Here is a 27039-nt window from a genome sequence, read left to right on the forward strand (position 1 = left end):
AGAAAAGAACACTAGACCTCAAAGGTGTATAATATCCTTTCCTCACAAAAACACTGCAAATAGATTCTGAGAAGTGAGAAAATGCACCTCCTTCCCTTTGCTACAGAAGTGGGGGCCTATGGATGTGGAATCATGTATACGTTACCATCAAGGGTCAAAGGTGGTGGTTGATTTTGCTGAGCTGCCTTTCCCCAACTCTTCCTGGAAGCAGTATCTTCAGAAATGAATGTGACATAAGGACAAAAGTTATCACCCCCCCCCCAAAAAAGAAGATAAAACTAAAAACAAAAATTCCATGAGGAAGGCAAAGTATTATTGGCCCCATTTTACACATGAGGAAACTGAGCATTGAAGTGACCTGTCCAATGTTACACCATTGTTAAGAGTTAGAAATGGGACTGGAATTCAGGTCCCCTGCCCCAAGACCAGCACTATTTCTACTATATTATGAAAAGAACACATGTATCAGAAAGGGAAACCTTTCTCACTCACAGAAAGAAATAGGTGTAAATTCACTCTAGGCTTCACCACCTGAGGAAAATGCTGATGTTGTTCCAGCCAGCCAGGAACGGGGACAGAGGCCTGCTCCCTCACCAGCACCCCAGAAGTCAGTCTGTCCAGCCTCCTCCCTCAATAACCCAGTAACAGATGCCTTTGTATAGGATCCCTCACAAGGGATCATGCCATCTAGATGCCTTCACTAACAAGGAACTCACTCCTTCGCCTAGCATCCAGCTGCACTGTGGAATATTTCCTAACTCATGGGGTCTCCTAGCACTATCGTGAGGATCAAGGGAGAAAACAATTACAAAGCACTTTGCAAACCTTAAGAGAGAACTACCGTTAACATCACAGATTTCAGAAATGCTCTGAAGGGACCTTAGAGGTCCTCCAATCCAGCTCCCTCATTTTACAGATGGGGACGTGACTTTCCCAAAGCATATAAAAAAGTTGAGATCTGAATCCAAATATTTTGACTGCAAACCCAGCTATCTTTCCACTGTGCCATGTGCTACCCAGTGGTCCTAGCTGTAGCCTCTGCCTTTCAGCTGTTCGAGGACAATAATCATGGCCGTTCCCTTTGGCCTTGGCGTTGTTATTCAGTCATTTCTGACTCTTTGTGACTCCCATTTGAGGTTTTCTTGGCAAAGATACTGGAGTGGTTTGCCATTTCCTTCTCCAGCTCATTGTACAGATAAGGAAACTGAGGCAAGTAGGGTTAAGTGACTAGCTCAGGGTCACATAGCTAGGAAATGTCTAAGGGTGGATTTGAACTCTAGACCTTCTGACTTCAGGCCCAATGCTCTATGTACCATGATCCCTATCTTCCTACCCCCTTCCTCAGTTGACCCTTGGTCTAAACCAGAACCAGATTCTTAGGGAAGAAACCTTAGTTTCTGACCCTTACCCTACTCCCAACAATCCCAGCAATCACAGGATCCATCACTCTGTGCTCCCTCCCACAATTTCCCACAACCACAGAATTTCAGTGTTGGAAAGGGACCTTGGAGGCTATGCATCCCAATTCTATTGGAGTGTTCCCCTGTGCCCAGCCCACAGCATCCCTAACCAGGGGTCTTTCAGATTCTACTTAGAGACCTCTAATGCCAAGGTCTCACTACCTCTGGGACAATCCATTCCAAGCCCAATGGAATAGCCCAATAAAAGTGAGGGGGTGGGGTACCTTATATTAAGCCAAAATCTTCCTGTCTGCTACTTCCACCCATCCTTCCTAGTTGGTCTTAGGAAGCCAATCAAAACAAGCCTAATCTCTTCCCCGGGACAGCCCCACATACACTTGAAGACAAGAGATTAAAATAATAATAGTAGCTGGCATGGATAGAGTACATGAAGGCTTACCAAGTACTTTACTTATGCTCTCTCATTTGATCCTCATAATAACCCTGGTGCTACCATTATATCCATTTCACTGATGAGGAAACTGAGGGTGAAAGAGATTAAGCCACTTGCCCCAAGTCAGAAAGCGAGTAAGTGTCTGAGACAGGACTTGAACTTGGCTCTTTCCAACTCTTAAGTGCAGCACTCTACCCAGTAGGCCAAAGATCTCTTCAGTTATTCCTTGTATGGCTCCTTCTCCAATCTCCTAATCATGCTAGTCACCCTTGTCTAAGCACACTCTGGCTTGTCATTCCCTTTCATGGACAAGTCTCAAGACCACCAGCTCTGTCAACAACTTCATCCAGGTACTTTTTCCCAGTGCTCATCAGATGTCTCTCCCTACCCCCAGCTGCCTGCATCTGAAATCTTACACTGGAATTTTTCCTCATCACTCTATGATCACTATTTCACCAGAACCTTCACAACCACCCTGTGGGGTCAGCAAAACCCATTTTCCATATGCTCAACCTAACACAAAAAGACATTCTGTGGAAAGCACCCTGAACCTATGCAGCTGCCAAAATAAGAACCCATGTGTTCCAACTCCTGGTTCCAGGCTCTCTCCACTACAGTGCATAATATGTGGCCTTCTACATTTGTCTTTCAACAAAATAAATGGGTTTTTAAAGCCCAGCTGCGTGACTGGGCTCTACGACTCAACCAGTCACCCCCAGACTAATACAGCCGTGAGCTCCTAACATTACCAACCAACAAAATCTCAAGAAAATGTCATTTCCCATTGGTCCATAGCCTAAAAGATCAATTACCTTTTTGATGCGGCCACTCCGGGTCCCTGCAAAAACGACCGTGTGGCCCTGGTAGTCATAGGCAGCCACCGATGTCATGCCATCTTCCTTGTCCACAAAGAGTGGTGTGCCCTCGATGGTCACAGTTCCACCCAGTGGCTGGTTAAAGTCTTGCCCACAGAAATCATCATCAATCTGCAAAGGCTATGGAAAGAAGGAGGAAGAGTTAGAGGGAGCACATTTGTACAGAGCACTATGGATGGTTCTCCAGGACTGCAGCAGGGAAAGGAAGGGCTTTCCCAAATTTATTCAGTTATGGGTACAGGTTTCTTTAACAGCCAATAGAAAGTACTTGATGACCCATCATCCAACTCAGATTCAATGAACCTGAATATTTTCCCTGCCTTCCAAAACACAGCATACCTTCTCCTTGTTATACAGCCACAGGAAGGACTGCTAAAAAATACTTGGAACGTATGCAACATGAGGAAAGTGATTTGTAAACTTTAAAGGGCTCAAATCACCATGAGTTGCTCTTACTATGCAAAAGTCCCAGGACTGATCTAGCAGGATAAAGTCTTAGGTTCTCTGTTATTAAGACCTTAGGAGCACAGGTAGCATTTTCATCACTTTTGTTAATATGCAAAAAGCAAGAGTTTCAGAAGGAAAAGGCAAATGGAAGGAGTCAAGAGCTGGAAACAGATATAGGCATAGACATTAACACAGACATGTAGAGGTAGACACAGACACAGAGCTATAGACATACAAATAGATATATAGTAGATATAAATGTGTGTGATATGTATGTGTATATATGTATGCGTACCGCTCTCTCCATTAGAATGTAAGCTCTTTGAGAGAAAGAATTTGTTCATTATTTGTATTTCTACCTCCAGTGCCTTGAACTGTGCCTGACATTCAGTAGGCACTTAATACATGTTTGCTAATTGGTTAAGAAGAGTGTCCAGGCTTAGCTCTTCTGAGAAATGCAAGAATCTAAGACAACTCCAAAAGAATCATGATGGAAAATTCTGTCCACATTCAGAAAGAGAACTATGGGGTCTGAAGGCAGATCAAAGCTCACTATTTTCTCTTTCTGTTTTGTCTTTCTCTCTTATGGTTTTTCCCATTTGTTCTGAGTCTTCTTTCACAATATGACTAATGTCGAAATATGTTTAATATGATCATACATGTAAAGCCTATATCAGACTGCATGCCATGCTGGGAAGAGGGTAGTGAGGGGGAATTTTAGAACTCAAAACCTTATGAAAGTGAATATTGAAAATAAATTATTTTTAAATTTTAAAGAAAATAAAATTTAAAAAAAAGAAGAATGTCAAGGAATAAAACTTGAATTTCTGAACCACAGCTTAAAATACAGAAATGATGGACTATGGTTAGGGATAGAGAGCACCTAACAAGGGCTGAAAAGAATGTGTTTGCTCAGTGTTTTGCATTCCTAATCAATGCATGCTAAACTGCTCGGAGGGAGAAGGGGACCAAGGGAAAGCTCTGTATCAAATATGTTGCAAAAAAAAAAAATCTGACATGTAACATATATAGGTAATTAACACATATGTGTGTATACATGTATGTGTGTGTATATATGGAAATAGATGTACACAAAGATATATATCTCAGCCCAAGAGTCATTCTCCCAACGGGAACTATGATCAAGGGAAGATGGGAAGAAAAGCAAATTATAAACCACATAAAAAAAGGCGCTAATTCACTAATAGTAAGAGAAATACAAATTAAAACAACCTTGGAGTTTTACTTCATAGCCACCAAATTGGCTCAGAAAGTTCCCCAAGGATTTTAAACTGTGATTTCATTGATGAAGGGGCCTCCCAGTAAGGAAACTCCCTCTTGACACAAAGGAGGTCCAACTTAGAATATCTTTTAACTGGCAAACAGCTGAACAAATGGTGGAATAGGATGTAGCGTGACTGAACTGTAAGATAGGGTCAATATGAGGAATTCAGAGAAACATGGGAAGATTGGTCTTAACTGACACAGAGCAAAGAAAGCAAAATAAAATACCCAAAGTAGAATACGGTAAACGAAAACAATGCTAAAATGTAGCCTCAGTCAGATTCATTGTATTTACCAATGCCCGCCCCAGGGAACAGATGATGAAACACATTTTCCCCCTCCTCCCAGTTGCAATGAGGCAGACCGCTGGGACAGGGTGCTGTATGAGCTGTCAGATGAGGTTGTTTTGTTGGTTGGTTTACGGAGGAGGGTTCTATGGGTGAGGTATACTGGGAAATGACGATGCATAAAAAATGGAAGGAATTAATAAAAGTTTTTTAAAGTGATCCTAAACTACAAAGAAAAGGGGAGAAAAAACTCTGCACTATATCTATATCTACATCTACATCTATATCTATATGTATGTATGTATATGTATGTATATCATTCACTCAAAATTACCTGGTAGGTACATTATTGGAGAACTAATAGTAGAAATAACCAGAAATCCAATGGAAACAAATTCCAAGGAAGAGGTCAGGCACAAAGCAGATGGCCATGTACAAAAGCATCAAGTGTGGGTATGAGCTAGGTGGATATAAGAGATTATAAAGCAAGAAAGCAGATTTAGCACCATAGGTGCTAATACTAGCACCTATATCAGTGATAGGACTCACAACTAGAATTTGACTCTGGAAGGGTTTACTCTATTCAAAAGATATTAGGCAGGCAAAAGGGAGATGGAGTAACATTCTAGCTTAAGAAGATACATTTGGGAGAGGGGAGGAAGAAGAACCAGAGCAAAGAAGCATAGGGGGAGCATCTGGGTGAAAAATCAACTGAATTAGAAACTAGAGCACAACACTGTACTACAGACCACCTGTACAGAAAGACGTAATAGATGAGTAGTTCAGGAAATAGCTACAAACCCAGCACAGAGTTGGTCACATGGCACAAAAGTATGTTAAGTGCAGAGATGGACAATTTCCAATAGCCAGACATCTGCTGGAGCACTCCCTCTCTCTCTTCTTTGTCTCTGTCTCTGTCTCTCTCTCTCTCTGTCCCAAGCAAGGCCCACAAATAGCAAATCCTTCACTTGTTACCATAACAGGATTGCATCAGTCAAGCACGCTGCACGTGCTCCTAAGGCCAGGTTCATTGGACAGTCCCTTGTTACACTGTAAAGATAATTTCATCTTTCAAAAGATAAAAGAAACAACCAGGCGGACTTATTTTATGGGCCTGGTTTGTCACCAACAAGCAGTCATTTTTGGTTGCTAGGACATGTCAATCAAAAAGTATTTATTAAGCACCTGCTAATGGAGCAGGTAGACAACTGGATATAAACACAAATATGGGGGAAAATCCCTCAAGGAGGGATCCCTGCCCTCAAGGAGCTTACTTACATTCCTTTGGGAGACCAAAGTGCACATAAACAAGTATATACCAAAAAAACACGAGGGAGGTAGGGAGGATTCAGGCATGAACTCTGCCAGAACAAAGCTTCTGCATCTTTTCACATGTTCTAGACTCCTGTGACAGCCTGGTGATGCTTCTAAATGCATAAAATACAATACCTAGTTACAAAGGAAACCAAAGGTGAATGAAAATAAGGATGCAATTTTTTCCTCATCCAAATTCATGTTGTGGCAGTCCAGTCATTTCAGTCATGTCCAACTCTTGGTGATCCCATTTAGGGTTTTCTTGTCAGATACTGGAGTGGTTTGCCATTTCCTTCTCCAGTTCATTTTACAGAAGAGGAAATCAAGGAAAACAGAGGTTACATGACTGCTCAGGGTCACACAGCTAGTACAGGTCTGAGGCTGGATTTGAACTCAGGTCTTCCTGATTCCAGGCCCATAGGCACTCTATCCACTGCACTACCTACCTACCTACCCTCCAACCCTCCAAATTCATGGACCCCCTGAAGCCTATGGACCCCAGTTAAGCACCTGTGAGGTTTAAAGTGTCATTTCATATGATGGTAACCTTGGGGGAAGTAAGCACTCCATCTTGGGAGAGCCTGGATAGGAAAGTGAGGAATAATCTGATGTAGACCCAACTTAGGGAAAAGAAGATTTTAAAGGGTTCAGAGGAAGGATAGGTAGCTTCCCATAAACTGAGAACATGAAGGGAAAATCAGCCCAAGAAAGAGGGAAAGCTCTCAAGAAAGAAATCTTGAAGAGAAATGATTCTAATGAGGTAGAAACAGAAGTAGGGAGGGGGTGTCTACAGAGACCAATGTGGAAAACTCATCAATTAACAAGATTTCTGAAAAACGTAGCAGGATGGGAAGCAAAGATTGGTAACAGAAGGCTCAAGTCAATCTAAAAATCACCTCCACAAATCCTAAATTCATCTCAGTTTATCTGAAAAAGCCTGCAAGATCAATGAGGCAACAGCCTGACACACTGGATTCACCCTCAAGTCTTCTGCTGCATGAACAGGAAAAAAAAATTCTAATATAATTTATTAAGCACTAATTAAACACCTTCCTACAAGTCTTCACTAAGGTCCACCTTCCATAACAAGCCTTCCCAGTGTCCCTTCCTTAAGGGCAGAAACAGGTTAATTAAGTGACCTGCCCAGTTTTCTTCCAACTCTGAGGGTCTGGGATTTGAAGATAATAACAGCAATAATTCCCATTTCTATAACTCTTCCAAGTTTATAAACCCCTTTCTCATCACAGCCCAGCGGGAGAACCAGAGCCAATGTCATCGTTCCCATTGTAGAGATGAGGAAATCGCAGGTCCATGAAATTGTGTTTTCTTCCCAACTACTGTATTTGGCTACTCTGAATTTATTCCCTTTATTATTTCTTTTGCAAAAACACCTGTGTCTAAGCGCTGGTCATCCCCCTCCCCATTAGAACAGGGGTAAGCTCCTTGAGGGTACAAAGGATTTCACTCCTTTATTCCCTCAGGCCTCACCTGTCCACTCATCCAGCATCCATCCACTGAAGTTGTCTCCCCTGCCATCCACCTCCTTCTCCCATGGATGGGTTCCACCCAGGCCTTCCACTTTGGGGAGGGTCCCAGGCTGGACAACCTTCCTTCCCCTGCTGGCTCTGCTTCTGACTTGAACACCATGGGGGGGAGGAGGGAAGGAATCAACACACACACACATGCGCGTGCAGACACACTCACATATGCAGACACACTCACACACACACACAGACACACACATGCAGACACACACACACACAGACATGCAGACACACACACACACTCACACACACACACTACTTTTCAGTTCCCATTAAAATATAAGCTCTTTGAAGGCAGGAACTATCTTTTCGCTAGTATTTTCTATCACCAGTCCAAGAAAGGTGCTTACAACAGGGTAATCACTCGGTAAATGCTGGTTGTCGCCTGACCTTTGTTATTTGTATCCTGCATCAGCCATAAGAGACACTAAAAAATGCTGTATCGATCCAATGGAGAAACGGGCAACTCACTATGTATGAAAATACATAGGATTCTTACACTCTGCTAGTAACTCCAGTGGAGGTAGGGGCCAACCTAGATGTTCTAACATCCCATCCAGCTTCAAGACACTACAATTCTGTGTTAACTCTCTAATTTTGCAGAGGAAAGACATGCCCAGAGGGCTAAAATACCATTCCAACCAGGTCACCCTGTTAAGCAGTTAGGCTCCACCTAAAATACAGGGGTTTTCCCAAGAAACCGCTCAAGTACTTTGGTCCTTTTCCCACTAGTAATCCAGCGAAATATCACAATCAAAGGTAGAATTTAGCCAAATTCAAAAAGCTAGGTAGCCAAAGGGGTGTGGGTGGGTCCTCTGAGGCCAACCCCAGGGGCTCTGGCTAGGAGAAGGTTAGAGAACCTTCACTATTGATCCCACTAAAACCCAGAATGTGCACATGAGATGCCTATGATAAGTTAGATACCAATTTAGACTCAAAAGAAATCTTAGGAGGTCATGGTCTAAATCCCTCATTTTACAGATAAGAAAAATGAGGTCCTTAGAGATAAAGTGACTTGTGTAGGGTCACACAGTAGTAAGACAGAATTTGAGCTCAGGGCTATCTAATCTGAAACCCAACACACTGAGCTGACAGTCAGAGAAAGTACGGTGGCTTCTTCCACTAGGCAGTCTCCCAGGTAAGGTTCTAAACTCTCTTTCTCAATCCTGACCAGGTCTTGGTTGGGGTAAGACCACCTCACAGGTTAAGAGGGTTTAGGAATCTCAGGACGGCTTCACTTGCTTCACAAGCTCTGCGTAAAAAAAAATAATAATAATTCCTCCATCCCAGCCAAAATATGTGAGGCCTCAAGACAGAGATAAGGGTACAGGAACAAAGGCATCCCCCAACCTGGAAATCACTCTCTAGCTGGAGCTCCACCGTTCCCATGGCAACCTGGGATCCACCAGCCTCCTGCCCAAGTCCCCAGGGCTCTGGAGAAGAGGAGGAGGGAGGGGAGGTGGGCTAGGAAAGAAAAAACAGCCCCCCCCCCCCTTTGGCATCTCACAAACTAGACAGAGGCCTACTGTTTCAAGGTCCATGGGATCCATGCCAAGGGACCCTGCTATAGGTTAGACAGACAGTGGGAAGTGACAGAAAAAAAAGGGCGATGGGGGTCGAAGGACCCGGCCTCTAGTCATGGCACCTTGAGCACGTGTGACTTTTCATCTCTGGGCCTCAGTTTTCCCAAACTGCAGAACAACGATACTGGAGAACAAGACAGGGAGAACTAGGAGAGCAATTTACACAGTGGTCACCATAGGTCAAAAGAACAGAAATAACATTGAAAGATATGAGGACTGGAAAGCAGGCAGGGGGCTGTCTTCAAAGAAAGTTGATAGTGAGGATGGTGAAGAATGCTTCCGATCTCTCAGCAGAGGCGGTGGACTACAGCTGCAGAAAGAGGCAGGCATCAGAGTGGCCTCTAGTTATATGGGATCCTGTCTGGCTAGGCTCTACTTCTTTGTCATAAAGAAGGGGTTGGGGAAGAAGTCTTTTGTAAATGATATAGTGATGATTAAAAAAAAAAGAGCATAGATAAAAACTTTTATTTTAAACAAGGACAAATGATTTTGAAGGTCCCTTCCAAAGCATTGTTAGGACAAAGGGCTAAGCATAAAATGGAAGAGTTTTCCTGTAGGCCTAACTCTACATGGCCATGATAGGACAATTTATCAGCCACTCAAAGAATATTTAGGCTGGAAAGGTCTAAGAATATAGATTAGATCTGGGATACAAGATACCAAAGAGACCTGAGAATCGGCCATCTCAGGGCTGGAGTCTGGACCTTAGAACAGGGAATATTAGGGCCAAAAGAGACCGAGAATGTCACACAGAACGTTGCAGCTGGGAGGATCATTTGAAATCTTTCATCTGTCCCCATCATTTTAGGGAATCATTATTAATGACAATAGTAACAATAAAAGAAACTGAGGTCCAGAGTGGGAAAAGAGACCTGTCCAGCGTCCAACAGCCAGCCAAGGGCAAAACCAAGGCTAGAGATGAGCTGGGCAGACTTGGGCAGACCAAGGACAGTGCTCTTCCTTGCCCCCTTCCCACCTCTCCCAAAAGATCCATGTGTCCAAGAGACTGGTAAAGACAATAAGAAACAGCAGTTGTGGGGATGCTTGTGTGAACATGAGGCTCCAAGGGGTCAGGTCTGGGCAAGGTTTCGGGCATGTGCCTATGGAAGAAGTCATATGAATGAGTGATTGTGTGGATTTGGGTGAGGCTCAGTGAGTCTGTATGAGGTAGTGGGTATGGCAGGAATGCCTTGGATGCTGTGAAGCCTGGAGGCAGTCACTAGGTGTGCCCCATGCCCAAAGTTGTATGAATGGGAGACTGGAGATATGAGAGAGGGTCCAGGTGGTAATAATACTGATAATAATAAAGATAATTCATATGAATTATCTGATAATACCCCAATCATAATCGTACTCCCAGAGGAGGTAAGTGACTTGCCTAAGGTCACCAGGCTGGTAAATGTCTCAGGCATTCTGGGCTTCCTAACTTCAAGTCTAGCCCTCCATGCCTTCCTTGAGAGCACCTGGGTGACCTCTAGAGGATGCACTTACTAGATATGAGTCCAGAAGAGCTGAGCCTCATATGAATGCACATAGGCAAGTGTGAATTTACAGTAGGGACTGAGCGAGGCTGAGCTGACTTGGTAAAGCTGTTGGTGTACTCTGGATCTGGGAGGCCTGAGGCGGGGGTGGGGAGGGATGTGCAAGACTGTCCAAGCCTGGGTTTGTCCAGTCAACAAGGTGGGCAGGGTAGATGCAAATTAGCAGGTGCGGGTCGGTGGGCCTAGCTGGCTATTTTTTGAAGTGACAGGCTCCCCAGGACTATTTAAGCCAGAAAGAGTTCAAAGCCTGACTATCTGAAGCACACCCATCCCCAACCACTCCGGCCTCACCCAACCCAAAGGAGGCTCACAATTCACATTTTACTACAAGAAAAACAGAGGAGTGACATCACTGAATCTGAAGTCACCCCTCGAGGGGCCACAGGAGGCCATGGAATGAACGCCCACCATAACAGCTCACATTCATAAAGCACTTCACAATCCGCCAAGCATCTTACAAGCATTACCTCATCTGATCCTCACAACAACCCTGGGAGGAAGGTACTATAATACACCCATTTTACAGATGAAGAAATGGAGGCAAGCAGAGAACACTTGTCTAAGATCACACAGCTGAGAAGAATCTGAGGCCTCACTCAAACTCATTTCTTCAGAACTCCCAGCCAAGGGCTCTACCTCCTACACCAAGCTGCCTTGCAGTTTTTTCTCCAGATTAGACTGCAATTCTGTCAAGGAGATGGAACAAGTCACTCCTTCTCTGAGCAGCCAAAGGAGAACTCTGGGACCTCCTAGGTCTCCTTCTGCCCCAGGGCCCAAGGGTTCTCCAATGGGACAGACAGTAACCGCCCGAGTAGGCTGAGGAAGGAAGAGGTCATTCTGGGCTGGGGCTAGAGGGACCAGGAGAGACTGTCTTGAAGTGTAAGGATCTGGGAGCCAGGGAGCCAGCCACCAGAGAAGGCAGTACAGGAGAAGAGAAAAGGCAAAGATGGTCAGCTCCTTCCAGCCAGGTTTTTCTCCCCCTTTTATCCTTAAGACAAAGCAATCAAACTAGGACGTAGTTGGTGCTCCATACATGTTTGCTGCCTGACTGATTGATGATGGGAGATCAGAGGAGAGAGACATCTCTATGGGCTGGAGTGGACAGGCAAGGTTTCTGAGGGAATCACAGGGACCTCTGAGACCATGGAGTGCTACCTTTTCATTTTACAGATGAGGAATCTTAAGCTGGGACTGACCCTAGGATTTGGAAGCTGAGAAGGCAAGAGCCAAAGAAGAAAGTCAGCTGAATGTACAGGACAGGAGAAAAACTACTAAGATTTTATTTTGAATCATTCTCCACTAATAGGTCAAGACAGCATTTAAAAGAAGGGACTATGAAATAAAGGATTTTCTCCCTGTCCTCTCTGCCCATTTCTCTTCTCAATCATTCTCTTCTCTCTCTCCTTCTCCTCTCTTCTCTCTCTTCTCTTTTCTTTTCTCTCTCTCTCATTCCCCCTCTCCCCCTTCCTTTCCCTCTCTCCATAATGCCTGCAGCAGGCTCTCAGCAGGGGCCAAGCCCCCTTCATGTTATCCTTACAGAGTGATTCCCATCTCTTTAACATATGATTAAGCTCCTAGCAGGATGACCCTCAGCCCCTCAGCAACCGTCAAGTGCTACTTCCCCCCACTTTCCCCGGGGTTGAGAGGAGGGGCTGGCTCAGCCTGGCTCATCATCCTCCCAGAGAGAACAAGGTCTCCTCCTCCGAGACACGCCAGCCAAATTCAGGTCAAATGACAGGCATGGAAACAAGGAGCAGCTCCTTAGACCCAAACATGGAATGCCACAGAGTCCAGAGATTCTTGCTTTATGGAAGAACAAAATGACACCACAGAACAAACATGACGACCAAATTAATGCAGCAAGTAACTAGCAAAGATAGAACTAAAAACCTGGACAGAGAGAAGAAGGAGAAAGTGGGAAAGGGAGAAGAAAGGAGAGGGGCAAAGAGGAAGAAAAGGAGAGGAAGGGAAAGGATGAAAGAGGAGGGGAGAGGGAGGAAAATGAGAGAGAAAGAAATAGGAGAGGAGGAGAAAAGGAGACAGAATAAGGGAAGACAAAGAAAGGGGAGAAAGAGGAGAAAAGAAAGGGGAGAAAGAGGAGAAAAGAAAGGAAGGAGGAAAGGAAAGGAGAAGGAAAGAGGAAGAAGACAATGAGTAAAAGAGGAGAAAAAGAGAGAAGAAATAAAGGTGAGGTCTTTAGATTGCCTACCTGAATTTTGCAACAACCCAGGATGCCTCTAATTACATCAGAGTGTCACAACATTATAATTCAGCTTAATTTTTAAAATATACCTATAAACCAACAAGTAGGCATTGCGTGCCTGCCTCTTGACAAGCCCAGCACTAGGCTGTATGGTACAAGATCTAAGAGAAGATAAAATGCCTGCCTTCAGGCAGCTTACAGTCTAATTGAGAATATACGGTTCATGCACAAAAAACACACCTAAAAGACTAGCTAATATGATAGAAAAGGAAAATGACAAATGCTAGAGGGGATGTGAGAAAATAGGGACACTAATGCATTATTGCTGGAGCAGTGAACTGTCCAAAAATCCTGGAGAGCAATTTGGAACTACATCCAAAGGGCTGTAAAACTGTACATACCCTCTGTTCTAGCAACATCACTACTAGGTCTTTATCCCAAAGATATAAAAAACAAAAAAGAAAAAGAGCTATATGTACAAAAATATTTATAGCAGCTCTTTTAGTGGTGACAAAGAATTGGAAATTGGCGGGGAGGGTGTCCATCAATCGGGGAATGGCTGAATAAGTTGTTGTATATGATTGGAGAATACTATTGTGCTAGGCCAGAAGAATGCTCTCAGAAAAACCTGGACTAACATGAACTGATGCAAAGTGAAATGAGCAGAAGCAAAAGAACATTTAACACAGTAACAATAACACCGTATAATGCCAATCAACCACGAATCACTTAGCTAGTCTCAGCAGTACAATGACCCAAGACAATTCCAAAGGACTTACGATGAAAAATGCTATCTACCTCCCAAGAAAGAACAGATGGAGTCTGAATGTAGATCAAAACATACTTTTTCTTTATTTTTCTTGGGATTTTTTGCCTGTGTTTTCTTTCACAACATAACTAACATGAATATATGTTTTGCTTGACTGTACACGTATAACCTATATCAAGTTGCTTGTCTTCTCAATGGGGGCAGGGAGGAGAGGGGAGGAAGAGAAGGAGAGAATTTGGGACTCAAAAAATTTTTAAATGAATATTAAAAAATGTTTTTACATGTAATTGGGGAAAAATAAAATATTTTTTTTTTATAAAAAGCAGACAACAGCTAGAAGTTCAAGAGGTGATCTAGAACACTGGCTAAGATAGTCGGGAAAGGCTTGATGGGTAAGGAGGAAATGTGCTAGGCCTGAAAGGATTTGGATAAGTGAAGGAGATTGAGACAAGGCATTAAAGCGTCCTAGGCAAGCAGAGAAAGACCTACTCACCTGGCGTCCATAGGACACTCTCAGGATGACATGGGAAATGCCAAGAAATCAAGATAACCTAAAAAACTGATTAAGGACCAGGCACAGCCATCTTTGGCTGGATCCTGGCTCATAAGCAAAACTCCCATGTTAATGACCTGACCTCCCACCCCATCCCAGTCTGATCCTTAATCCTGTTCTAGAAGTTTAAGTTCAGACTTGGGAGTGCTCCAAGGATCTGTTCTGGTCTACTGGCCTGGGCCTAGGGGAACCAAGGGGAATAAAATTAACTGTACACCAGAGGGTCTGACCCAACCCAACCGCAACCCTCTTATCTGAAGAACCACCTTCATAGTCCTGGAGATATTTGGATAGAGCAGGGGTTCTCAAAGTAGGGCCTAGGAGTTCTTGACACTCTTTGGGGGAGACGGTGGTGTCACAAGATCAAAATTATTTTCATGATAATACTAATCATTTTCATTTCTAATGCAGTAAATATCCATAGATATGACACATAAATCAAAGGGCTTTGGCAAGGTGCTCAATAATTTTTTTGGGTGTAAAGGGATCTGACAACCACTGGGATAGAGCTTGACAGCAGGTGACCTACAGCTCACTGGCCAGTGTTAGACAGAAGATGCTGTTTAGGATTTAGTGCCTTGGATGATCTGGCCCCAATCTACCTTTCCAATCTTTCCTCACCTTCCTGTACTCTACAGTGGAATACTCCTTACTTTTCCTTACACAGGAAACTCCATCTCCCCTCTCCCTGCCTTCACAAGGGCTATCTCTCATGCATAAAAAGCATTCCTACCCCACCTCCCTCTCTATCTACCTCTCAGAATTGCTTCCTTTCAAACTCTGCCCTGGGAACATCTACTGGAAACCCGTCCTAATCTCCACTGTCCCTGCCCTGCTCCCTTCTGCCTCAGCATTTAAAATTAATCTGGTATGTATTTTATATGTTCTGTTATATGTGATTATTAATGTACATACTGCTTTTATAAGTGCTTATTAATGCACGTATTATCTCCTTCAAAAGAATATTAACTTCTTAAAGGCAGGTACTGTCCCCACTTTTTTTTTTTGTCTTTGCATTCCCAGCACTTAGAAGACCCAGCAGGTAAAGCAGCTGGGTCTGGAGTCAGAAAGACCTGAGTTCAAATCCTGCCTCAGATACCTGCTGTGGTTGATGTTATCAAGTAGTTTTAGTCATGTCTGACTTTTCTTGACCCCATTTGGGTTTTTTCAGTAAAGATACTGGAGTGGTTTGCCACCTCCTTCTCCAGCTCACTTTACAGATGAGGAAACTGAGGTAAAGTTAAGTGACTTGTCCAGGGTCACACAGCTAGTAAGCGTCTAAGGCCAGATTTGAACTCAGGAAGAGAAGTCTTCCTGACTTCAAGCCCAGTGTTCTATCCACCATGCCACCTAGCTGCCCTCTCAGACACTTAATAGTTGTGCAGTTCCTGGGCAAGTCACTTAACCTGTTTGCCTCAGTTTCTTCATCTGTAAAATGGGGATAACAGCTCTGCCTTACAGAGTTATAAGAATTCAATGAGATAATATTTCTTAGCATGGGCTCTGGAACATAGTGGATACTATATATCACTATCACCATGCCTGGTATACAGTAAGTGCTTAATCGATTCAAGCTAAAAAGTGCTAACAGACTGACTGATAATGAAGTGAGGCCAAGAAGGAGTGGGGACTTCGGAAACTCAGAAAAACAACCTCCAATTGGCAGGAAGAAGATAAAAGACTGAAGCATCCAACTACACAAAGCTGGGTATGGGGAGACCTGCCCTCTACTTTTATCTTTGTGAACCTCTACAAGTGCTTTCTCTTTTCTCTGGGTTTCAGTTTCCTCATCTTTAAAATAAGGTATTGGAGAGAGGCAGAAATAGAGTATCTATGGCCCTTTCCAAATCCAAAAGAGCACCAGAAACCTAAATTGAGGCTGGATCTCAGTTTCTTCATCTGTAAAATGGGGATAAATTTCTACTGACAAGTGAAAATTGAGGAGCCAGTGAGATCATGGATGCAGACTCACTTTGAAAACCATAACAGAACCTGCAGATGTAAGGGATTATTATTCCGGTGTTCTCTCCTGTTTCCCTCTCCAACAGTAAGTGGGGGGTGGGGAGAGAGAGAGAGATTGAGAAGCTGAGTGGCCAGGTTGATGGAAGACTAGAGTCCATGTGAGGAGATGGGGCTGGGAAGACTGACAAGGTAGAGGAGCAGCGGAGGGAGGCCCCCACTCAAGCTGGCTTATTCCTGGCCATCACCAACCCCCACCCCATCCCTCCTTCCCGAAAGGAGAGACAGAACTGGCTACGGCCTTGACCGATTCCAGATGAGGAGGCAAGGGCTCCCATTAGCCAAGACTTAATGAATAATCAGGGGTGGGGAGATCCACAGGCAGCAGCAGGGACCAATTTACTCCCAGAAAACTTATTTGTGTCTCCTCCCCAGAGGGCTCGGGACCATTTCTCTACCAGCTGAGCCCCTAAGCAGTACTGGCTCACTGAGCAGAGTTAGAAGTCTGGAACAGGGCCTGATACCAAGGCCAGAGTAGGGAGCAGGGTGCTCAGTCTGTGACTAGGATTAGTCAGCCTGTGACTTGCCGCACCAGAAAGATGGACAGTTGCAAAAAAAAAAAACCCAAACATATCATGACTCTGCCTATCAGGAACAAAGATCGAGTCTGAGCCTGACTGGCAGCCCCCCCCACCCCCAGCAGAATGGCCCCAGCCTCCACCACTGACCTTTTCTCTGGCCTTAGTGGAGGGAGTGTGTGGGGGTGGGGAGAGGGAATGGCCCCAGAACTCCCAGGATCCCCTTTCCAGTATGCTCTGTGGCATGTGCTGAACCAGCCACTAAGCAGGAGGGAGCCTCAGCTGGAAAGGAGGGCAAAGATCCAATCCCTGCTGAGCTAAAGCCAACATATCCTGGCTCCACCATGCTCTTCCTTGGGGCTAGGGCAGAGACCCCAGCTGAGTGAGCAGATCTCAGAGGAAGAGGAGGTGGAGATGGAACAGAGAAAGCCCTGGGCAGGAGAGTAGGGGGGAAAACCAGGCTGCGGCACACACCAAGGTGGGTCTCCATCCAGAGCATCAGCACCTTCAGGTCTCCTCCTCCTCTTCTCCCGGGCACATTTCACTGTGCAGTTTCCTTAACCTCATCTGCTGCTGAATATGCAAGAGGGTAAATGTTTATGGTGTTTACCGTTCTCTGCTTTGTCTCAACAGACTCACTGGGAGATGGCAAATACAGCTGTACTGAGCAGTGAGGAGGCTGCCAATTGGCTCCCTAATTTCCTCATTAGGAAAGTGTCTTTACCCCTCCCCACCATGCTCAGGTAGAGGAACCGATCTCTTCGGCAGAACTGCAGCTGGCTGGTCCTGCAGTTGGGGTATGGGGCAATCAAGGCAGGCTGACCCCCATCAGACAGCCCAGCTGGGCAGAAACCAGAGTGTGCTAAGGACAGATTGTTTTGGGATCAGCAGCTGATTGGTTTTGAGCCTCCTTTTACAGAATGAAGAGACTGAGGTCCAGGGAGGTGAGGAAATTTGTCCAGAGTCACATGGGCAGGGGTGGGGGGTTTGAACTTGGGTCCTCTGACTTGAAATCCAATGTTCTTTCCAATGTACCTCACTCTTACCAGTGGCAGTTAAGGAGGTTTAGTGGACAGAGCACAGAGCCTGGAATCAGGAAGACCTGAGTTCAAATCCTGTCTAGCTGTGTGAGGCTGGGCAAGTCATTTAACCTCAACTATAAAATGGGGATAATAAAGAGCACTTACCTCCCAGGGTTGTGATGATCAAATGACATAATATGTGTAAAGTGCCTGGCATATAGAAGGTATCTATTCCTTTCCTTCTTGCCAGGCCTCTTTCTTTCATTCATATGCCAGATCTACCCTATCATCATTTCATTTTGAGATGAGCCTAAGAAAACTTACTAATCACTTAATGGATCTATCAAATGCCCAAGATCACAAAGAGCAAAGGGCTGCCAGTCAGCAAGTACCTGTTTTGGGGTGGGGTTTCTTTTCCACTTTTAACGAAAATAGTATTTTATTTTTTTCCAATTACATGTAAAGACAATTTTCACCATTTTTTATAAGACTGAATTCCAAATTTTTCTCCCTCCTTCCCTCCCCTCACCAAGACAGCAGGCAATCTGATATGGATTATACATGTGCAGTCATGTAAAACAGACTTCCACATGACTCATTCAACAAGTATTTTTTAAGTGCTGATTGTGTGCCAGACCTGGTGTTAAAAGCTGGAGATACAGAAAAAGGAGAAAAACAGCCCTTGCCCTCCGGGCGCTCGCATTCTGGTGGAGAAGAGAAGCGTGGAAATGATGAGAAATATGGATGATACAAGCAAAGTAGATGGAACATATGTAACAGAAAAGAGGAAAGCCTAGCAACAAGGAGAGAGCAAGACAAGGCCTCCTGGAGAAGGGAGGTTTGAGATGAGCCCAGAGAGAAGCCCCAGAGCCTGAGAGGCAGAGGAAAGAAGCCGGGGCATTCATTCCACAACTTGAGGGACTGACCACCAGTGCAAAAGAACAAAGACAGGAGAGAGGGTGGGCTGACCTGGAGGAACAGTGGGGCCACATCAAAGAGTTCAGAGGGAGAAGTAAAGAAAAAAGATGGGGAAGGCTGGAAAGAGTCAGGTCAGAAAGAGTGTTAGATGACAGAGGACTAGGGAGCCACTGAGGTTCATAGCCAGACTTACACACGAGAACAACTTTGGTAGCTGAGTGGAGGATGGACTGGAGATCTGAAGCAAGAGGCCAATGAGAAAGCGATTACAGATGAGGGAGGTGAAGGCCTGAATCAGGGAGGTAGAAGGAGATGGATGAGAGAGATGGAACAAGATGTGGCAACAGAGGAAGGAGCCCAAGCCGACGCTGAGGCTGGAAGCCTCAGTGACTTGGAGGGTGCTGGTGTCCTCCCCAGAAATAAGGAAGTTCAGAGGGGGAAAGCGTTTGGACATGCCAAAGGGGAGATGCTTACAGGATATCCAGGTTCAAGATGTCCAAAAGGCAGCTGGCAATGCATGGCATGGCCAAGTGGAGAGAAAGGTCTGGCAACCATCTTCATCATAATGATAAGTGAATCCAGAGGAGCTAACAAGGTCACCAAACAATAGAGCAGATAACAAAGAAAAAAAGAGACCCCAAGACCAGTTCATGAGGGACCCCGGCTGAGTGGCCTTGACCCGAATAAATAATCAGCAAAGGAGGCTGAGGAGTAAGTGGTCATACAAAGAGAAAGATCAGGCGAGAGCAGGGTCCCAAAAACCTAGAAAGGAGAGAGCATCCAGGGAAAGGAGGTGAAGCAGGTCAAGAAGGATGAGGATTGAGACAAGGTAAAGAAGAGATCACCTGTAATTTGAGAGAGGGTAAGGTCTGGGGTCAGAGTGCAAAGTATTTAAAATAGTTAAAGAAGAGGAAGTGTAGGTACTCAACATAAGCAGCTTTCTCTAGAAGTTTAGCCATCAAGAGGGGAAGGCAGAAGATTATGACTAATGGGGATGATAAGAGCAACTGAGGGTGGATTGGTTGGCTGGTTGGCTGGCTGGTTTTTAAGGATGGGTGCACTTCTAGCAGCAGGAAAGAAGCCAGGATATAGGTAGGGAAAGACTGAAGACAAGGAGGGGTAGGGAGAATGATGATAAAGGCATCAAACATCTGAAAAAGAAAGGAATAAAGGATGCAGGGAATAGAGGGATTGGTCTGGCCAAAAAGAGCATTAAAAGAGCACTTAAACGAGTAAGAGAAGGAAGGCCATAGGAAGTATAAGTGAGGTTGGGAACAAACAGACTGATATTTTTATCCTGATCCTGCCTGTAAATAATAACAATAATTAATGATAACAATAATAATATTTAAGGCTCGCACAAGTCTTTCCTCAGAACAGCGCTATGAGACTGGAAAAGGCTTATTATCCCCATTTAACAGGCGGTAACACTGAAGCTTAGAGAGGGTTAAGTTTTTGTTTGCACGGCCTGTCCAGGACTGCCAGGGCAGCTTTCAAACCTAACACTCTAGACTCCAGGTCCAGCATTCTTCCCCAGGCCAGATCTTTCCGAGAGTGAATGAAGCAAGAAGTAAGGACAGGTTCTCCCAAAGGGCCTGAAGCCAAGCCCAAGCAGGCAGAGGTTAGGCAGCCAAGACAGAGACAATCTCATCTCTTTCCAACCTGACTGAATTAAAAGGAACATAAAATTGGATTGCCCCATTCCCCTTGAGCCTGCCTGGTCTTCACCTTCTCTGCCAGCCATTGGGCCAGAAGGGAAGGCTGAGCATCAACACCATAAGAGACCATCATCAGACCCACCCACAAAACCCAAAGGCCCTGCTGGATATTCAACAGACACACAGTTTCAGAAATGGTGGATTAATGATTAATGTGTTCCTGAGATCCCTTCACATTCAATAACTTGGATTCTGGTGGCAAAGTGGATACAATTCGGGGTCTGAAGTCAGGAGTTGAACTCAAAACTGCTGAGTTCAAATCTGGCCTCAGACACTTCCTAGCTGAGTGACCCTGGGCAAATCACTTAACCCTGCTTGCCTCAGTTTCCTCATCTGTGAAATGAGCTGGAAGAAGGAAATGGCAAACCAGAATCTTCACCAAGAAAACCCCAAATGGGGTCACAGAATGTCAGACAGACTGAACATACTTCTGATACTCCCCAACAGAGTGTTAGCTCTTTGAGGGCAGGACTCCTTTGGACTTTCCTTCCCAAGGTTTTAGCACCTTGTCCTGCATGTAACAGATGCTTAATGTTTGCTAAATTGAAAGTCATTTAGTGTTACAAGGTACAAAGAACAAGAGAATTCAACTGAACACATTCGTAAAGTTCCTATTAGGTATACACAATAAATGCACTCCTGTATCTAGCAGGCATTTCAGTACAGTGGAAGGAATATTAACTCCGGACTCTAAAGGACCTAGGTTCAAGTCCTACACTAATGCTTGGCACCTGGGTGCCCTTGGGCAAACTGATTAGCCCTCCCTGGGCTCAAGTTTCCCCATCTGTAAAATGGGAAGTTTGGCCAGACTGGCCTCCGAGGTCCCTTCCTGTCCTAGTTACTGCTGTCCAGCCATTCAGTCATGTCTGACTCTTCATGACCGCATTTGGGGTTTGGTGTTTTTGGCCAAGATACTGCAGTGATTTGCCATTTCCTTCTCCGGCTCACTGTGCAGATGAGGAAACCGAGGCAAACAGGATTAAGTGACTTGTGCAGGGTCACACAGCTAATAAGTGTCTGAGGCTACCTAGATCTGAACTCAGGGAGACAAGTCTTCCTAACTCCAGACTGGAGCTCTATCCTCTAAACCATCTCAATGCCCCTTCTGCCCTAGACCTATCACAAAATGATCTGGCCTGTCTCTTCCCAACTGTGTTTGGCAAAAGCTGGTATACTAGAAAACATGGCTGCAAGACTGGATCCTAGGAATACGTTTTCCTCTAAAATATTAAATGTGAAATTATGTATGTAGCAAAAATACTTATTACATGTGGCAAATTTTTTCAGCATGAAAACAGGCTTCATTTACTCTATTGTACTCCCAAATTTCCCACCCACTCCTTTATCCCTTCCCCACAGCCCAGCATTCATGGATCCCATCAACATATTTTAAGTCCCAAAGTGTTCCCAACTTAGCTTGGGAAACACTGCTCCAACCCTAAGCCCTTCATTCTAAAGGGGCAGAAAATAAAACCAAGTCACAAGGGGACTGGACTACCAGACTACAGCTTTTCCTTTCATACAGCCAGAGCTGGAAGGGACATCACATATCATCCAGTCCAACCCCCTGATCTTACAGATAAAGAAACTGAGGCCCTAGGAGGTCGATCAGTCAGTAAATATCTATGAAGCACCTACTATGTGCTGGGCACTGGAGGTTCAGAAAGGGGCAAAAAGCAGCCCCTGCCCTCAAGGAGTCTACAGTCTGACAGAGAAAAGACAAGCTATACACAGGAAAAATAGGGAATAATGACAAAAGCAAGATCACTAGAATTAAGAGGGTTTAGAAAGGGCTTCCTGGAGAAAGCAGGATTTTAGAGGAGTCTTGATAGTTAAACGACCTGCTCAGGCACCTAAGTTCCTCCACTCTGGGTCTCTACTCAGCCCCTTTCCTCTCTCCAGGGCCCCTCCCCCCACTTTCTGCTAGAGGTTCTCTCCGGAGAAAGAAGCACAGGGGGTCAAACCCCAGGGCAGGGACCCCTGGCTCTGCTCAGGCCAGGCCTGCCCTGCCCTGCCCTATCCTGCATACCAAGGGCCCGCAGGGAGCAGCGGAGGAAGGCTTGGGCTCAGGCCGCCCAAGTGTAATCTCCGTCCCTTTAATCCACCGTCACTGAACAGGAGTGCTCTGGACCATGTTATTAACAGTTCTGTGATCTGCCAGCTGATCACCTCCTGCCTGTCCCCTCCCAGGAAGATGTGGGAACACACGCCTGGGGGCTCAGGTTCAGTGGAAACCAGGAGTGGGGGAGGGGGACTCTCCTACAACAAGGCTTGGGGAAAGTGGAGGGGTGGGGGGGAAGTGGGTAAGGGCAGAGCAGGGAAATAGAGGGATCGGAGACAAACAGCCCATAGGTTCTCAGGCCTCTGCTCCGGCTGTTCCTGAGCTTCAAGGCCCAGAATCCTGGAGTCTACTGACAATTAAGGTTAATTGGATGAGTCAGCAAGGAAAAACATCAAAGGAGAGTGTGAGCTCCCAGGGCCTAGGAGAAAAAAGGCAGAGGAGGGAGGCCCCCAGAGCCTGCAGGGCCAAGCTGGGCAGGAAGGATAGGGGCAGGTGCCCAGAGCTAGCAGACACCTGTCTGTTAAGATCTCTGTCTGTCTCAATCTCCCTGTCCCTCTCTCTCTCCCACACTCTCCCACTTTCTCCTCTCCCTCTCTCTCCCTTTCTCCTCCCCCTCCCAGCCATCATCCCTTGATCCTCACATACAAATGAATGTTTTTCATGCTAGAAGGGACCTTAGAGAGAAGCCTATCCCACATCACCCCAGACCACTTTGTTCCCTCCTCACTTCCACCCCTTTGCAGACAATACGATTCAAGCCTGAAGAGGAAAGTGACTTTTTCACAGTCACACAGGAAGTTGACAGCAGTTGGAAGGAGAACAAGGGTTTCCTGCTTCTGAGATGATTCCACTAGGTAAGCCCATGAGGCAAGTCACCAGTGGGCTACCTTCTTTCCCACACCACTTTGGTCAGGACTCGATCTTTGTACCAGAGTTCCCATAACGGACCAACTGATTGCCTCAGGGGGCAATTCAGCATCCCTGGGCCTCCTAACACTCACCAAGCTCGCCCTGCCCCTTGAGCTTGGCCCCCCAGGCTGTTGAGCTCTCAGACCCTGGCTCAGCCAGACCAGGCCCACACTTGCAAAGTCCCATATCAAGGAAAAGATGTGGAAGCATAAAACATCAAAGCTGAGGGAGGCCTTGGAGGTCCCCTAGCCCTGTGCCAGCACTTCATAAGGGGGCAAGGGAAACCCAAAGGAAGGAAAACAACCAGTCCAAGGTCCTGCATCAGCAGATCTGAACCCTGATTCTCTAGCTCCAGACGCAGGGCTGTCTCCCCAGCATCATCCAAAGACTAAAAGATGAGCCACTGCTCTGTCTGTGGTCTTAGTCTGGGGACAGTGAGACACTAAGGACCTGCCCAGGGACACACAGACAGTGCCAAAGACAGGCCAGGTCTTTGTGTCTCGGAGGCTGCTCCTTCATCTTGCTGTCCATGCAGTAGGGGCTTAATAAATGCTAAACTGAATTCAAGTGTGCCGAGTTACCTCCAAGGTCCTCCCCAGCCCTTCCCCTCACTCACCGAGTTGATGCAGCCCAGCTCCTTGTTCAGGAGCCAAGGCAGGGAGAGCTTGCCCTCCCCCCGGTAACACGACTGGATCCTCTCCTTAATCTTGTCCTTGATCTTCTTGAGGGTGAAGAGGCAGAGGACCGACTCCTTGGGTGGCTTAACTCGGTTCTTTTGGCCCTGGGCAAACACAGTGAAGAGCACATCTTCGCCCTCGGATACGCCAAGCTGACGGGCCAGGGCCTTACCAGGCTTGCTCAGGTAGGCATCCTGCACCAGACGGTACTCAACGCCACCCTGCACACAGCCAATGGGGAACTCCACGTAGGAGTAGAACTTGGGGTCATCCACGCAGAGGCGGACAATCTTAGAGGTGAAGAACTGTTCTCCCGTGGAGTCAGGAGAGGTCAGCTGAGTGTCCAGCTGCAGGGTCAGGTAGTACACAAACTGCTCACTGCTGAAGCTGTAGATGTAGTAGATGTCGAAGGCCGGGAACTTGGACAGGGTGTCCGAGGGGATCTTGAGCTGGGACGATACAAACTCATCCTGGTAGACAAAGCCAAACATCTCTGCATTCTCCTCGTTCTCCATCAGCTTGCGACTGGACAGGGTAGGAAAGTATTCAGACTTGCCATCAATGGGGGTGCCGATGAAAAGCTTGTCATGCCCCCCGGGGACCTCGATGAGGACGCCAGACATGGTGCCTGACTCATTGACGCTGGACAGGTAGTGCTCCTTGCGGTGATGGGGCTCGCCCAGCTTGAAGAGGTCATCCAGACGCAGGAACTGGCAGATGCCCTGGGAGGTACTCCCACAGGCGATGAGCCGGTTGGCTGCATAGTCCACCAGGAGAAGTTTGTTGACGTTGTTGGTGGTCACCAGCCCATGGGGGCAGGACTGGACACTGGGTGGAGGGTAGCATTTCTCATTGTCATCCACGGGGCCTGTGACGTGGGTCCGAAGCAGGGTCAGATTGCTCGAGAGCTTATAGATGCGGTTGACAGCCCCCACATATACCTCTCCCGTCTTGTTGTGGACAACCAGGTGAGTCAGACTCCAGTCGCTCACAGGGAAAGTTCGGAAGGGGGGTTCGGCACTACTGGCCACTGCCCACACTCCCCCCAGCAGCAGGAGGGCCCAGGGATGAACGGCTGTACACATGGCAGCAGTTGGAGGGAGGGAGGGGAGGCAAGTGGTCCAATAACCTCTCAGATCCCTCAGGGCTCCACATCTAGGGTGTTATGGAGACAGCCAGCCTGGTTAACCCTACAGAGGAAGAGAAAGAAATGGGTAAAAATGAGCTGAGCAGGGAGAGACCACTAGATTATGTACTGGCAGGGAGATCTGAGAAGGTGACCAGGGGCTATTCCCTAAAATGAGGCAAATTTTCAAAGGAGCTAAAAGCACAATCCATGAGGCCTTCATTTAACCACCTCTAGGCCAAGGGTTGGCTCCACCCATGCTGGTACCTCCCCTCACCCTGGGCCTAACTCCATTTCCATTCAGCCTCATAGGTTTTTGGATTTGTGAAAGCACTGCGTCGCTATACTAGCTCCCGAACTGAATTCTGTGCTCTAAGATCCCAGCCTACCACAAAATGTTCTAAGGAACCTGCCATTCTAACCTAACATTCTTCCAGATCTAACATTCACAGTCCTCGGGTCTCTTCCAACTACTGGCACAGGGAGAGGCTAGAGGCAGGGAGACTTGTTAAGCCACTGGTACAGCAGTTCAGGCAAGAGGTCACACAGACCTGGACCAGGGAAGGAATGAGTCTACAGGGACATAAAGAGCTCCTTCCAAAGAGACCACTGAATGCTCTGAGCTGCCTCCCATAATCTGATGGGGTGAGTCCCAGATGGACTTGGCCATGAGCCATCCACTAAGATTCTCTAGAGTGAACACACCTGCCTCTGGCTCCCCACAAAAGAGACCCAAAGCAACTGTAGCCACTGAGCTGGAAGAGGTAAGAGGGTCCAGGCTATCGCAAATGATGACTGGCCTTGCCTGTCATGGCTCCATATCCATGGCAGTTGGGGTTGGTGGCAGGGAGGGCAGGGGGTGCAAGAATTTGAGCTGGCTCACTCTACCCATCCTGGGCCAGGCTGTGGCAAGCAGTGAACATGGCTGCCATGCATTCCCCCCTACCCACACACCCCCTCCAGCCTCTAAGAACCTCTTGGGCAGACAGGCTGGCTCAGAGCCCAGGCCTGAAGCCGTCCTGGTTAAACAAACACAAAACCAGCACAAAGGAGACAGCGTTAATGTTGCCTCCCAAGCCACACAAACAGGGGCTAAAAATACATTTCTTTCTCCCAGGCAAGGAAGGTATGCCCCAGGGCCTCAGGCCTCTAAGTGGAAGGGGGTCCTGGGAAGGAAGGGATGCCCTGGAAAAAAAAACAAAAAACAAATAAACCTGGTTGTCTATAAGCAATTAGTCAACCTGAATAAGTAATGTGTATGTGTATATACACATGCAAATGCATTTGAAGGCATATCTGTGTGCTGGTATGAATCCACATGTATAGAAGCACTGTGAGTGTGTGTGGTTTAAATGTACAAAGGATCCTAGGATTTAGAACAAGAAGGGACCTTAGGGATGGGTCTTCTTGTACCACTCACTCATTTTACTGGGTGAGTGACTTGCTTAGGATCACAAGGTAAGGTAAGGAAAAGATCAGAGTTGGGATTTGAACCCACTTCCTTTGATTCCAGACCCAGGGTCCCATCCACAACTGGGGGAAGAGGGGAAGGTGTTTGCATCCTGGGCTCAACCACCCCTCCCTCCAACACCAGGACTTTCCTAACTCCCATTCCCACCCCAGCCAATGCCCACTTCCCCATGACTCTGCTCACGTTTCATGTCTATGAAGACATGCACATACTGTTTCCCAGAAGCTCGTAAGTTTTCTGAAGGCAGGGACTGCCTGGTTTTTGTCTATGTATCTCTATCCGCAAACATGGTTACTGGCACACAGTAATATTTAATACAAGCTTGCTGAACGGAAGCAAACTGAA

At 46.2% G+C, this 27039-nt stretch overlaps 1 protein-coding gene across 1 annotated transcript in view; it reads right to left on the minus strand.

The window, feature by feature from the left end:
• PLXNA1 (plexin A1) overlaps nt 1-27039 on the minus strand; it is a 291520-nt gene that overhangs the window by 247949 nt on the left and 16532 nt on the right. Inside the window, exons 2-3 of the mRNA XM_072598341.1 lie at nt 24037-25287; nt 2667-2849 (exon numbers count right to left, since the gene is read on the minus strand). Coding sequence (XP_072454442.1) covers nt 2667-2849; nt 24037-25182 — 1329 coding nt within the window. The 5' untranslated portion in view covers nt 25183-25287. The remainder of the gene's footprint in view (nt 1-2666; nt 2850-24036; nt 25288-27039) is intronic.

Source organism: Notamacropus eugenii, chromosome 3 (genome assembly GCF_028372415.1).
Source record: "Notamacropus eugenii isolate mMacEug1 chromosome 3, mMacEug1.pri_v2, whole genome shotgun sequence".
NCBI classification, from domain to species: domain Eukaryota; kingdom Metazoa; phylum Chordata; class Mammalia; order Diprotodontia; family Macropodidae; genus Notamacropus; species Notamacropus eugenii.